The sequence below is a fragment of the Schistocerca gregaria genome, chromosome 3 (assembly GCF_023897955.1).
Source record: "Schistocerca gregaria isolate iqSchGreg1 chromosome 3, iqSchGreg1.2, whole genome shotgun sequence".
NCBI classification, from domain to species: Eukaryota; Metazoa; Arthropoda; class Insecta; order Orthoptera; family Acrididae; genus Schistocerca; species Schistocerca gregaria.
The window spans coordinates 132,487,926-132,502,675 of NC_064922.1; the positions used below are offsets into that span (position 1 = coordinate 132,487,926).

Sequence of the window (14,750 nt, forward strand, 5' to 3'; positions counted from 1 at the left end):
TAGCTGCATAAACTAATCAGATCAGTGTACCCTATTCAACAGATGTTCAGACATTATTCAAACACAAACTAGCCCTATTTCGTGTTTCACCAGGTGCTTTTTTCTCCCTCAGGCCTTATTTCCTCCCTCGTTGCCGAAGCCGGCATTCTTGCATGTATGTGGTCGTATAGTGATGTTCCATACAAAAACTTAAACAACGTGTAGTATTTCACTACAGTTGTGTTATAAATAGTTGATAAGGAACGGATATGAAAGTAACATTTGTGACACTGATAGTACGTGATGATAGGAAATGGTATCAAATGCCTTTCTCAGGTTGTTATGAAATCGAAAGTGCTCGAAATGAAGAGTCCGTAAGGACTGATCCTTCACACACTTAATGCATAGATAGCAACCTATTAACTGCCAACACTGTAAGTGCAAAGAATTGACATTTTGCCTCTCTGACGGTAACACTGTGACTAATAATCCTGTCTTCAATTTATGCACTAAAGGTAGTATACCTCAGGGGAACGTTCCTCTATGTGTCTACTCGTACCCACATCCACCCTCCCATACGGCCACTCACTCGCCCGCACACACACACACACACACACACACACACACACACACACACACACACAAAATTATGAACACATTGGTCAATCATTCAAATGTTATTAATTTATTAAAACTAATAACAGTTTACAATAAATACATGTATTATGCTTATACAGTAAAGCCTATAATAATTAATATATAACATTCGTTGATAAAGTTTCGTAACACTATTAAAGCAATATTAACCGGCAGGACAAAAAGTAATAGTCCATATGGTCGTTTCACGACAATAGAATCAAGTTGACATACTTTCTCTTCCGTTAAGTACGTACACTGCTGGTGTAAATTATATTAAGAACCAATGAACGGACAGAAATTACAACAATACTTTTTTTAAAGTCATCAGTCTTCTGATTGGTTTGATACAGTCCGTCACGAATTGCTTCTTCGTACCAGCCTCTTCATCACTGAGTAGCACAACAGTGTACAAGAAAGTATTTTATGCTGAGATCATGAGGTGACGAAATGTCTTCCTTAAGGTCCGACAGAAGTTCCAGAATTTAGAGACAGCCGAGAGTACTTCTTCCACTGTTTGACCTCACGATACCAGGAAATGAAATTCTGAAAGTTGCTTATAAAGGCAGAAGCAAGGAGAGATGAATTTAAATAAGTCTTACAGAAGATACAGTCTCCACGATCAGTCATGTTCTCAGAGTGCAAAGCGTATCTCTTTTGATTTTCACGATCGCCTACTCACAATACCTGTCTTTAAGATGTAAGCACTGTGCTTGCGAGCGCTTTCCCAGTGTGACTGACAGGCCGAATATTTCGGGGTGATCAGCTGCGTTGGGAACTACACTTTCCATACGCAGGCTTTTGGTGAGAGTCGGAGTGGTCTTCAGTAGGTACAGCGATTGATCTACACGCAACGAACACATATGCGTAGTACCGTCGCTTGCAATGCACGACGAAGACAATCAAGTCTAACGTTGAACCGCCACTTCAGAAAAAGGGGAAAAAAGGTTAAAAGACTGGGAAGGGAGCAACATAGCAGTTACGAAAGCGAAGAAAATCAGAAAAACACTTCAACAGAATTTTGAAAAGAAGTGTGGCAGTGATAGCCATACCTCATTGCACCCAAATGCTTTATAATTTGGGGCGCTGCACGGCAATGTCATTCAGAAATTTTTCAGAATGAGGAGGACTTAGCATTGTTTTCGCTTTAGTGAATATTCAAACTTAACAAATAGAAATCACAAAAGAGGCAGCATGTGTGACACGTTTACTTTTTTTGTTGTTGAACAGAGTTCATGATTGCAAATGCGAAAGATGCAACGCAGTCACTGAAGACAATGTATGGCGACATCCAAAGATCACAGAAGTTTAAATACTGAGTTATTATTCTGAATCCCAAATGTAAATGAAAAGGCAGAAGTTGAGACAGAGCCGAAAATACGGGTATACCTGGCCTGGATACTTAAAAATCCAAATCACTATTGGACAACTCTAAATAAGCTACCATAGTTCAAAGTGGACATTTATACACATATACAAAAGTCAATTGCGAGACAGTAACAAAGCTTGACGAAAATATTTACCACAATAAAGACAAGTTGTAGTGTTTTTCATAGACCCATTGCAAGATAGAGTCCGGAATGGGGCTGGAAACAAAATATTGACTTTCCAGAAGGGCCAGAAGACGCAAGCCACATGGGTGAAAGAAATACATCGAGATATAGGGAAGTGTGTGGACATCATTAAAAGAATCAGAGGAGTAAAGAAAGGAGAGGCTCTGGCTCTGTAAGACGAGAAATAAAGAAGATGACAACGAGTACTTTCGTAAGAAGAGTGGGGAAGAGGAGTCAGAGAATGAAGAACACTGGCTACAGGAAAGAGAACTCAAAATGTGAAGACAACTGTGTAATGATTGTCGAGGAGCGACTGAAACTGTCAAATAAATTTCTGATTTGCTGGAATGGAAATATCCTTCGAACCGTAATTCAAAAAGTGAAATTAGGAAAGGTGACAAGAGGAGCAGAAATATTCTTTGCGAGATGGAGATCGAGATGTAAAGCAGTCATAGTCACCTGAAAATGGTGCTAATGTGCCCATTTACTGAAACAGCATTCCCCTTCTGTTTCTGATAAACATCCGGTTTCGCACAATGCCAAGTGCCCCACCGTAAAGCTTGCAACAAGCTTCAAGTACATACATCCTACTGGACACCGATGTTCGTAACTGGAAGACTGACAGGTCGCAGTAGCTGTACTAGAAGGCGACTAACACATACCATTGAGATGTGATATGTTGCAATAAGAGTAGTTTTTAGTGTTCGACTTAGGCGAGATGGCTTTGGAGTTCTCTGAATGTATATTTATAGGAAACGAAGAAAACTGGTGAAAATCGAAATGTACCAGCACACCATTGAGTCAGATGATATTACTAACTGTATACAGGTAAGTACCTACCAATGTAAGTAGCTAATTGGCGAGTGTCAATGACACGAACTTACGAATTGATAACATGCTGCTACATTAACATTTACAATACAGAATTAAAATATAATACTGAATTTATAGTTAATGTCAGTCCACGAAAAAAGAACAATAAGCTACTGGTTGCCTTAATGAGAAACACACAGTGCCAGGACCATACAGTGTGTTAAATGGAAATGAAACAGTTTTCCAATGAGCAGAGACACTTTGACTGAGTGTTTTGGCATCTTAATTGTGAAGCTGTTTGATGTATGTAGGAGCCTAGCGTTGTAAGCTTAGAACTACGTTTTCAAGTGCTTGATGGTCAAGTAACTGCACAGTTTACAGATATACAAAACATCTTTTTGACAGGGCTCTCACTGGTGGCAAGTAGAGCTCTAGATTGCCAGCTTAAAACTTTTCTTACATAGATGCTAAATGTAGATGTCGACCGAGAGTGATTCAGTGAAGTGATGAGAAATCGGATTGTCACTAGGTGACCACTTGTCAGAACATCCAATATGAGTAGATCAAGCGACGTTCACTTTCGCGGAGGATTGGGTTTTGAACCTTGCTTATCGTGACTGGATCGTCCCAAGTGTCCCTTGGCATTTCCCACCACGCTGAGGCCACTGTCGGTGTGTCGGACGGCTGAGGTCTGAGCTGGAGGTCCCCCACTGTGGCTACGACGAGACCGGGTAATCGAAGGGCCTTTCGGGCAGCGGCGTGGGCACGCAGAGCTGTGGGTCGCCCGGCGGCGGCGAGCACTCGCCCCACGGGATCCAGGTGAAGTTCCAGCGGCGCGGGTCGGCGCCCGCCGCGTCCACCGGAAGGTTGGCCTGCGGCACGAGACCGGCGCGCCTGCGCACCAGCTGCTGCCGCAGGTGCAGCGCCACATTGTCGTACGTGCGCGCCAGGTTGTTCAGCTCGCACGGGTCGCTCGCCACGTCGTACCTGCGAGCACGTGACCAGCACCAGAATCAACACAGGCATACTACTAACAGTTTACACGGCAACTAGCACAGTCATCGCTTTTAGGTTGCTGCTCGCCTGGCGGTTTGTGAGCCTTGCGGCCATGCGAGAGAGCAGAGAGATAGAGAGAGAGAGAGAGAGAGAGAGAGAGCAGAGTGACTCACAGACAGGGCTCGCCGGACTGGGCGGGGTTGCACGGCGGCGCGTTGAAGGTGGAGTTGGGCTCGCAGCGCACGGTGGCCGAGGCGCGCAGCGTCGCGATGACTTCCTCACGCGTGGGCCGGCGGTAGCGCGCCTGCATGGCGCGGGCCAGCGCCTCTCCTGCCGGACTCGCCACCACTGCCGTCGCGTTGTAGGGGGGCGTGGCCGGGTCCTCACGGCCGCTCGCCCCGTAGTAGCCGTCGTAGCGGCCCCCGCGCGTCGTACCTGCCAACAGCCGCGGACGCTGCAGCACTCGAACACGCTGGAACTCGCAGCAGTCCACGTCAGACATTGTGGCCCCTCCCACATTTCCAGTCATCTGTAAATTAACCCTTTCGCTAGTGTGGACGTGTACACACTTCCCGATACACTGCCGCCAGGTGCTGTCGATGTGCAAAGGCGCCCAGCTTACTTGCAAACCTCCAGACGTCAGACAGCAAGAAAGGTACCACACATTGTACCCTGAAGCGAAACGAAACCGGCAAAGGCATCCGTATCCAAATAGAGAGATAGGTTGTAAGGTGGCTATAATTCCGCAGCTTACAAGCCCTCATCCACATATTTTTGCTGTGATCAACAACTACAATTAGGTAACATGCGATAGGTTATTCATTCTATATATGAATATACAGCGTGGTCCATTGGCCGAATATCTCACGAAATAAGCATGTAACGAAAAAACTACAAAGAACTAAACCCGTCTATCTTCAAGGGGGAAACCAGATGGCGCTATGGTCGGCCAGCTACATGGCGCTGCTATAGATGAAACGCATATCAACTGCGTGTTTTTAAATAGGAACCCCCATTTCTATTACATGTTGATGTAGTACGTAAAGAAATATGAATGTTTTAGTTGGACCACTTTTTTGGTTTTGTGATAGTCACAAACGTATAACCACGTGGTATCACGTAACATTCCGCCAGTGCGGACGGTATTTGTTTCGTGATACATTACCCGTGTTAAAATGGACTGTTTACCAATTGCTGAAAAGGTCGATATCGTGTTGATGTATGGACACTGTCATCAAAATGCCCAACAGGCGTATACTATGTATGTTGCTCGGTATCCTGGACGACATCATTCAAGTGTCCTGACTGTTCGCCGGATAGTTACGTTATTTAAAAAAAAACAGGAAGCGTTCAGCAACGTGTCAAAGGTCAACCACGACCTGCAACAAATGATGATACATAAGTAGGTGGTTTAGCTGCTGTCGCGGCTAATCCCCACATCAGTAGCAGACAAAGTGCACGAGAATCGGGAATCTCAAAAACGTAGGTGTTGAGAATGCTACATCAACATCGATTGCACCCCTACCTTATTTCTATGTACCAGGTATTGCCTGGCGACGACTTTGAACGTCGTGTACAGTTCTATTTAGAGACGTGGGCAACGGAAAACCCACGATGGCTGCGACAAGGGAAACATCAGCGACCTTGGCGGGTTGATGTATGGTGTGCCAATATGGGAGGAAGGATAATTGGCCCCCATTTTATCGATGGCTATCTAAATGGTGCAATGTATGCTGATTTCCAACGTAATGTTATACCAATGTTACTAAAAAATGTTCCACTGCGTGACAGAATGGCGATGTAGTTGAAACATGATGGGTGTCAGGCACGTAGCTCGCATGTGGTTGAAGTGATACTGAATAGCGTAATTTCATGACAGAGGGATTCAGCTGATCTGACGTCCACGGATTTCTTTTTGTGGGGAACGTTAATTGATATTTGCTATCTTGATCTACCGACAACGCCTGACAACATGCGCCAGTGCATTGTCAATGCATGTGCGAACTTAACGGAAGGCGAACTACTCGCTGTTGAGAGGGATGTCGTTACACGTATTGGCAAATGCAGTGAGGTTGACGGACATCATTTTGAGCATTTATTGCATTAATATGGTATTTACACTTAATCATGCTGTAACAGCATGCGTTGTCAGAAATGAGAAGTTCACAAAGATACATGTACCAGAGTGGAACAACCGAAATAATATGTTCAAACGTACCTACGTTCTGTATTTTAATTTAAAAAATGTACCTGTTACCAACTGTTCGTCTAAAATTGTGAGCCATATGTTTGTGACTACTACAGCGCCATGTATCACAAAGCGAAAAAAGTTGTCCAACTAAAACAGTCTTCATTCCTTTACGTACTACACGAATATGTAACAAAAATGGGGGTTCCTATTTTTAAAAAAACAAACACAGTTGATATCCGTTTGACATATGGCAGCGCTATCTAGCGGGCCAATCATAGCCATCTGGTTTCTCCTTTCAAGGTAGACAAGTTTCATTGTTTGTAGTTTTTTCGTTTGACGCTTATTTCGTGAGATATTTGGCCCGGACAAGATCAATGGACCACCCTATGTAAAGTACACGGACATTTTCACGTTCACATTGTAAATAATGGCTAACGCTTGTTGCATGAAACGTGACGAATTGTGTTTATTATCCAACTGGCGTATACTAGTAGAGGTTGGAACGCCAGTGGAGATGAAACGGCAGGAGGAACCCAAGCCGTGCGTGGAAGGCCCACACAGGGTCCAGCTTAAAGACAGGAAGTAGCTAGACGGACTTCGTGGCACCCGAGGAGCACAATTCGGGTGACGGCCGGCCGCTATTGTAGCAAGACCGGAAGGATAAGACCGGAAGGATAACCGGAAATCTGGAAATCTTGGATGCAGGTGAGAGGAACGAAGAAGTGGCACCTGGGAAACCACGCAGGCTGGGTTATTTCCAAGGATTTTTACTCAGAAGCGTACCATTGTACGAGTATAGGTTTTTCCTCACAATCTTCCCGCGCTGGATGACAAAAGACTAAAATATGGTTGGCAGGCGTTCGGAAGAATCTGTAGACCGGGAGAATATTCCGTGGTTTCAGGAATATGATTCGTTTTCGGAATTACGAGGTTGGGGAGCCGAGCCTTGATGGGAAGCCACCGGTGGAGAGACGAGGTCTCCCGTTGTGAGCGCCCGTGTGTGGCGGTCGCTCGAATACCCGGTTATCATCTGCATTTCTTCTTCGTGTAGCAGTTTTAATGGCCAGTAGTGTAAGAGGTCTTCGAATCACAGATCTGTGAACTTATTCCATATGCTCGTTAACGGCCCGCAAGGGGCACCGTGTCAAATTCTTTCCCGAAATCCAGAAATACGGCTGTAGACTAGATGTGGCCAACATATCAGCTTTTGGGCCGTGCGCAGGCACGAGTGCCAAAGCGATCAGCTTTGATTCATATTTCCCCCCACCGCTATGCCACGCAGTCTCAGCGAGAGGAGGGTGGAAGAGGAAAATCTAGGAATGCGCCGCATTTAAAATGAGGATGCAGTGGCACAGAATTCTACTTGCTTTTATATTTCACATTTCTCAAAAACATAGAATCACCAACAAAACTAATTTTCAGTTTTGTCTGTGTTTGGCGCACAAAAGACAAGATAATATTTATGTGGTACAAACTGTCGGTATACGGACAGACGCAGATTATTTCACAGCGTTTTGCATTCAAGTTGCCACATACTCATAACTTATTTAGCATCGTAATCGAAAAAAATGTTCTTTCAGACAAATATATCGATCAAAATATTGAACCAATTTTGCAAACCTCTATAGACACTTGGAAACTATAACTCAGGAAAGCAATGCAGACGCCCTGAACAGTTTTAAAGTAAAAAAAATTGACTTTAAAAGTAGAATTAATTTTCAGGTCAATCCGTTATATCGCCACATGGGCAGGGGTGCTTTCAACTGTCACCTCTAACGGTCTCGTAAACAGCACAGAAGCTGATGTAAGATTGACAGTGTCCTCCACATCCTTATAAAACTATCCTTGTAATTCTTTCAAGGCCACAAAGGATTCTTCGAACCTCGCATTTTCCTTAACTCCAGTTAACTTAGGGAAGTGTACCGTCTTTGTCAGAATGTGCCCCTTCTAAAATGGGATTTTCTTTTTAAATGCATCCTCATCAAATCAGAGAGAAGTTACCTTGTATTGTCTTTCTGTGGACAGTGTGCAGTCACATCCACTTAAAACTGGAAGTCTGCAATACATTCCAGACGTTCTAATTTTAGTGGCTGCACTCCTTTCTCCTTCATAAATTCAACAATAACGTTCCCGGCATACCCTTTGACTGCACCAACGTACTTTGCAGTAGTATTTGATGTTCACACACTCATCGTTAATTTTCATTGAACACTGTTGCAACAGAAAATGGAATAATGGGTGCGACTTCAGAAATTTTACTATTCCTACCACCAATTTCTTCAAGTGCTCTATGCCTGAAAATTTAGCACAAAGTGCTTGTACACGTAAAGAACAATGAATCCCGTCTGTCGATCGTTGTAAGTTTTTGCTCTATCATTATCATCTAACAGCTCAAATTCTTTCTGCTTGGTAATAGGCTGTCGTTTCCTATCAAATAAGTAGTACCTGTAGCTTATGTGAATTGAAAATTCTCATTCCCCTCTTCCGTCATTCACATTCATTTTAAAGGATTGTGGCAATAGATCGCTGGACTGTGTCTTTCTAAGTAAACGGTCGCTGGGTCTATGAAATACCTCCATACCACGAACAAATAGCGAACAATAAACTGCTCTGACACCACGATTCTGTCGAACTTAGAGAATTGTGCCGAGGTAAAAATGCTGCACAGTAAAGCTAAATGAAATGTCGCTTTATTCAGGATACTTCAAAGTAGAACCGAGCAAAGCCGATTAACAGGCCGGTTCTAGGCCCTCAGGGGGCTCGCACACGCTGCATGCGTGAAGTCTGGCAATGTGTGGCCGGCCCTGCTGTAGGCAGACTCCCAGAGCCTCGGAAAATGTCATGTAACCCCTAACACAAAAAGGGCATATACTTGTATGGGCAAGAACCACGCACAATCACCATAACGTCTGAGACAGTCAAGTTTCTAATAGGAATATTATGGAGAATAATGTAAAAAAAAATTGAGAATTTGTTTGAGGGCGATGAGGTTGGATTTCATATTGGTAAAGCCAGCAGGGTTGGATCAGAATCAACAGCGTCTCGTACCATCATCGCTCCGTGAGAGACTGCAGATAGTTTTGGAAGATCAGTACCTTAACGCCACACTAAATCTGCTCTCGTTACGTACCAAACAATGCTGGAGAAGTCTCTTCTACCTTCAGGATTCGAACATGCGTGCGTTAGTGGCATCAACTAATAGACGGGTAGTGCCATAAATCTATTGGAAAGTTGTGGTACACTTGTTCCACATTAAGCTGCCAACTAACGTACCATATTGGTTACACAACAGAAATGACTAGCACTAAATTTTAAATTTCTTACTTAATTTCATGATCAAAACTATTTTTTTTTATTGATAATATCATTAATTTAGAAATTTGATGTATCGTATACTAGTGACTCTCATGAACGGTAGTCCGTTGTCACCTACTAATACGAAAACCAGTTTGTAACAAGAAAATATACTAGTTCGACCAAACTCAGTTTCTTTAACCAAAAATCGCACAGTTCACTATTTTTATAGCTTTATTGGGTTGCAGCACGTGGACGATTCCAGTCTGAAGTTTAATGTCATATATCGATAAGGTCATTAGCGTCAACATTAAACTACTACTATATAATAAGAAGTTAATTATCTGCATTCGAATAGAACATTAACCTGATTTTCGGCTGTTAATATTTTCAGTACAATGACTGTTGCAGACTGCTAAGATATCACTTCTTCCAAACGTGCGACATAAATGTGAGTTGCTTAACATCCAGGGAATTATTTATTAACCGAGAGCGAAGGTGACCTCCAAACATTGATATTTAACCGTACCTTGAGTACAGGGATGCAAAAGTCGGGCAAATTTCTGGATTTAATGGAAGGAAGAATGCAGTCCTCGAAATGCAATGCTACGTGGGCACGTGGGTTTTGAATGATTATCTGCAGGGTAATACCCGTTACTGTATCAAGAACGGTTTCAAACTTTCCGCTGCACCTGACTCTCTTAAGAATCACTGTACCCTCAGTTCATTCCATAATTGTCTGTCCTGAGAACTGAGCGCATGGCTGGTTAGCAGTTATTAACTGGTCCACAATTTTTAACTTATCGATGTCACTGTACTTGCCGTGCTTAACTATGGCGTTCGCAAGGGCAACGTCGATTTTCTCTCTCCTTGATGTCGGCAGCATACAATATAAATGCAGAGTAACTTACAGTGAACAACTGACTTTGATAACATGTTTCAGTTAACCCAGACTTCACATCCAATTTTTAACATCTCAATATCACTAAATATGTTGCTAAATGCGTTGTGGACCATACCCATACGTCTCTCACTCCAGCATCCGTTGTTCCAAGATATACTACTGGCATTTAACGCGATTTTAACCTCCTGAATAGTTGTGACAGTATCAATTTCGGATTACACATGAAAATCTTGGTCCACCTTGCAACAGAATCGGCATGTCATCGTTCAATTAACTCAAAAAAGCAAGATATTATCAATGAACTTCGCTAACAGCCTCGTAGTTCGGATGTTACTTTATTTCACTTTGACTACCGGTTTCGGCACTTCACTGCGCCATCTTCGGGCCCAATATACATCTCTAAATAATAAATGATATTGTCACACTGTGCCATATATTCCCGAATGTCGTGAATTCAAAATCGTATCCCAAGTGCTTCATACGAACCTTCGATACCGTTTTGAACTCACTTACAATCAAGTCATCGACTGAAGCACGTGGGATAAGGTTTTGAATTCACGACATCCAGGAAGATATGCACTGTATGACAATATCATTTATTACTTATAGATGCATATGGGGCCTGAAAATGGCATAGTGGAGTACCGAAACTGGTAGTCAAAATAAAATAAAATAAAATAACATCTGAATTACACTCTTGTTCCCGAATTTCATTGATAATTACTTTACCATCTCATGTCACCTGTCCATGATGGATCAACAGAGATGAAAACACAAGACTGTGAATTACTTGGACCATTATGCATAGGCGCTGCGTGTGCGTGTTAAAGCTATTGAAGTTACAAAGCCTTAAAATGAAATGTACACAAGGAAACAACATGAACAGTGACAGCTGATCTTCACAGGGTTGAATGTGTGAACCCATCCTTTGATGGCGGGATCACATTTTGTGTTTAATGACGTAGCAAAGTTTCTCTCGGGAGTACCCGAAGCTCGCAGTGTAGAGGCACTAGATTGGCTGGTGCGCTAGGCGGCGGCATTCAGCGCCACTGACCTATGACGAGCTTCCAGTTGTGCAGCCGGATGGCGGCGTTGCGCGTCTTCTCGTCGATGTTGATTAGCACCTCGTCGCGCCGCGAGACCAGGTTGTACAGCAGACTCTCCCACTGGTCCACGCCGTCCATGTTCCTCGCGAGGTCCAGCGTGTTACCGCCTTCAACAGCAAGACACGCGTAATGTAAACACGGAGCGGTGAACATCACGCCAAATAAATCACACGTATACGTAACGTAGCATCAATACACTACCTACTACGCAGCCGAAATGTCTTTATCGGAATGTGTTATTCCATCCACAGCCATTAGAGTGTTAGGAATTAACCCCAAAAACAACACAGTCTGGCTATACAAGGTGACAATTATTGAACTAAATGAAAAAAAGAAACGTAAATTAGTTGAAAACTAAGGCGTGGTCACACTTTATTCAACATGTAAACATCACTACATATATTCAGCTTTAGGTTATGATATGATCGATATGCCTGCGATCATTTGGGGTATTCGAATAGTGAAATTCTGTAGGATCCCCGAAGTGCCTGAATATCGGTGCTGAATATGACCTCCTCGGTGACTGTTCAGCTCAGCAGTGGTTGTGGAGTTATTGCTGTACACCTTGTCTTTAATATAGCCCTACAGAATGGAGCCGCTTATGTTCAGATCCGGGGAATATGGCGGCCAATCGAGACACATGCCAGTGGCTTCTGGGTACCCCAGAGCCAGGATGGAGTCCTCAAAGTGTTCCTCCAGGACATCACTCTCCTTCTCTGATGGGGTCGAGCCCCGTCTTGCATGAACCACATCTTGTCGAAATGAGAGTCACTTTGGATAATGGCGATGGATTCATCTTCCAAAACCTTCATGTACCATTTGGTAGTCACTGTGCCATCAAGGGATATCGCACCAATTATTCTGTGACTGGACACTGCACACCATACACACAACCGTTCAGGATGAATTTACTCCATGGCGAATTTCGGATTCTCAGTAGCCCAAATGCGCCGATTTCGCTTATTGACTTACCCATCCAAACGAAAATCGGGCTCCGTCGCTAAATTAAACGACGCATGCGCGTGCCAATTCCCATCATACCTCGCGGCGAACTTTGCAGTTTCAACATCTTAACACAAACAGAAATTATGACCATTTTATTTCATAGTTCAATAATTGCCACCCTGTAAGTATTACAGGCATCCTCGCTTCATAACTGACATGATACTGTATTGTAGCAGACACGATTTCTAGCACTTGCCCTCAACAATAAGCACATTCCGACTTCCTACTCTTCTCCACTGTCTGTAAGGTCAGACTGTGTGGTATTCTTGGACAAATTTCTATCGCAATAGTTCGTATACTTCCAATGTAGAAAACACAATATGATATCACTTACTATAAAGTACTTAAATGTGATATATTTCCGCCGTAATTACACACACATAGCACCAACACATAATTCTTAAAGGAAACGTGGGTGATAAACCATACAGACAACAGTAGAATACACTGTAATAATATTGCAACGAGCCACAAGTCATTTATTCAAATTCTTTCAATTTTACCGTCACTAGTTTCGGTGTTGAACCCATCGTCAGATGACAGCATTGCCTTCTTGCAAGTTATACGTTTGTTTATTCATAAAAAGCCCTCCTTCATGTATCTCAAGAAGGGGGTTAGATTATTCTTTGCGACTCATGTTTATCAATGAGATTAACTAAATACATAATAATCACTTCATTTCATTGATTACTATGAATTGTAAAATAAAATCAAAACTGTCTTGTAATATGCAACGGAGCACTTTTAATGAAGACACAAATGAAAAACTTGCGAAGAAGTCACCGCTACCGACTGACGATGGGCTCAGGCCCAAAACTAGTAAATCTACAATAAAATAATTTGAAACAATGATTCTATGCTGGTTTCAGTACTCCTTAGTGTGTCGTTTACAAAAACAGCTGAGGTGTTCTCTAACCAAAATGGATAAGATAACTGTAGAACATGTTGTTGTTCTTCTGGTCTTCAGTCCTGAGACTGGTTTGATGCAACTCTCCAAGCTACTCTATCCTGTGCAAGCCTCTTCATCTCCCAGACCCTACTGCAGCCTACATCCTTCTGAAATTACTTAGTGTATGCATCTCTTGGTCTGCCTCTATGATTTTGACCCTCCACGCTGCCCTCCAATACTAATTTGGTGATCCCTTGATGCCTCAGAACATGTCCTACCAACCGATCCCTTCTGCTAGTCAAGCTGTGTCACTAACTCCTCTTTTCCCCAATCCTCTTTAATACCTCCTCATTAGTTACTTAATCTACCCATCTAATATTCAGATTTCTTCTGTAGAACCACATTTCAAAACCTTCTATTCTCTTCTTCTCTAAACTATTTATCGTCCATGTTTCGCTTTCATACATGGCTACGCTCCATACAAATACTTTCAGAAAGGACTTCCTGACACAAATCAATACTCGATGTTAACAAACTTCTCTTCTTCAGAAACGCTTTCCTTGCCATTGCCAGTCTACATTTTGTATCCTCTCTACTTCGAACATCATCAGTTATTTTGTTCCCCAAATACCAAAACCCCTTTACGACTTTAAGCGTCTCATTTCCCAATCTAATTCCCTCAGCATCACCCGACTTAATTCGACTACATTCCATTATCCTCGTTTTGCTTTTGTTGATGTTCATCTTACATCCTTCCAAGTCCTTTGCTGCCTCTGACAGAATTACAATGTCATCAACAAACCTCAAAGTTTTTATTTCTTCTCCATGGATTTCAATACCTACTCCGAATTTTTCTTTTGTTTCCTTTACTGCTTGCTCAAAATACAGATTGAATAACATCGGGGACAGGCTACAACCCTGCCTCACTCCCTTCCCAACCACTACTTCCCTTTCATGTCCATCGACTCTTATAACTGCCATCTGGTTTCTGCAGAAATTGCAAATAGCCTTCGCTCCCTGTGGTTTACTCCTGGAACCTTCAGAATTTGAAAGAGAGTATTCCAGTCAACATTGTCAAAAGCTTTTTCTAAGTCCACGAATGCTAGAAATAAAGGTTTGCCTTTTCTGAATCTAGTTTCTAAGATAGGTCGTAGGGTCAGTATTTCCTCACGTGTTCCCATATATCTACGGAATCCAAACTGATCTTCCCCGATGTCGGCTTCTACCAGTTTTTGCATTCGTCTGTAAAGAAATCGCGTTAGTATTTTGTAGCCGTGACTTATTAAACTGATACTTCGGCAATTTTCTGCTTTCCTTGGGAATGGAATTATTATATTCTTCCTGAAGTCTGAGGGTATTTCGCCCGTCTCATACATCAGATGGT

General features: G+C 42.8%; 1 protein-coding gene across 4 annotated transcripts in view; it reads right to left on the reverse strand.

Annotated features, from left to right (window-relative positions):
• Positions 1 to 641: 641 nt before the first annotated feature.
• The window catches only part of LOC126355866 (arylsulfatase B-like), a 278,969-nt gene continuing 264,860 nt past the window's right edge, over positions 642 to 14,750 (reverse strand). For 3 of the 4 annotated variants that reach the window (XM_050006366.1, XM_050006365.1, XM_050006367.1), the window contains exons 8-10: positions 11,421 to 11,579; positions 4,151 to 4,412; positions 642 to 3,968 (exon numbers count right to left, since the gene is read on the reverse strand). In XM_050006366.1, coding sequence (XP_049862323.1) covers positions 3,698 to 3,968; positions 4,151 to 4,412; positions 11,421 to 11,579 — 692 coding nt within the window. In that variant the 3' untranslated portion in view covers positions 642 to 3,697. The remainder of the gene's footprint in view (positions 3,969 to 4,150; positions 4,413 to 11,420; positions 11,580 to 14,750) is intronic. The other variant, XM_050006364.1, reaches the window with a different exon arrangement.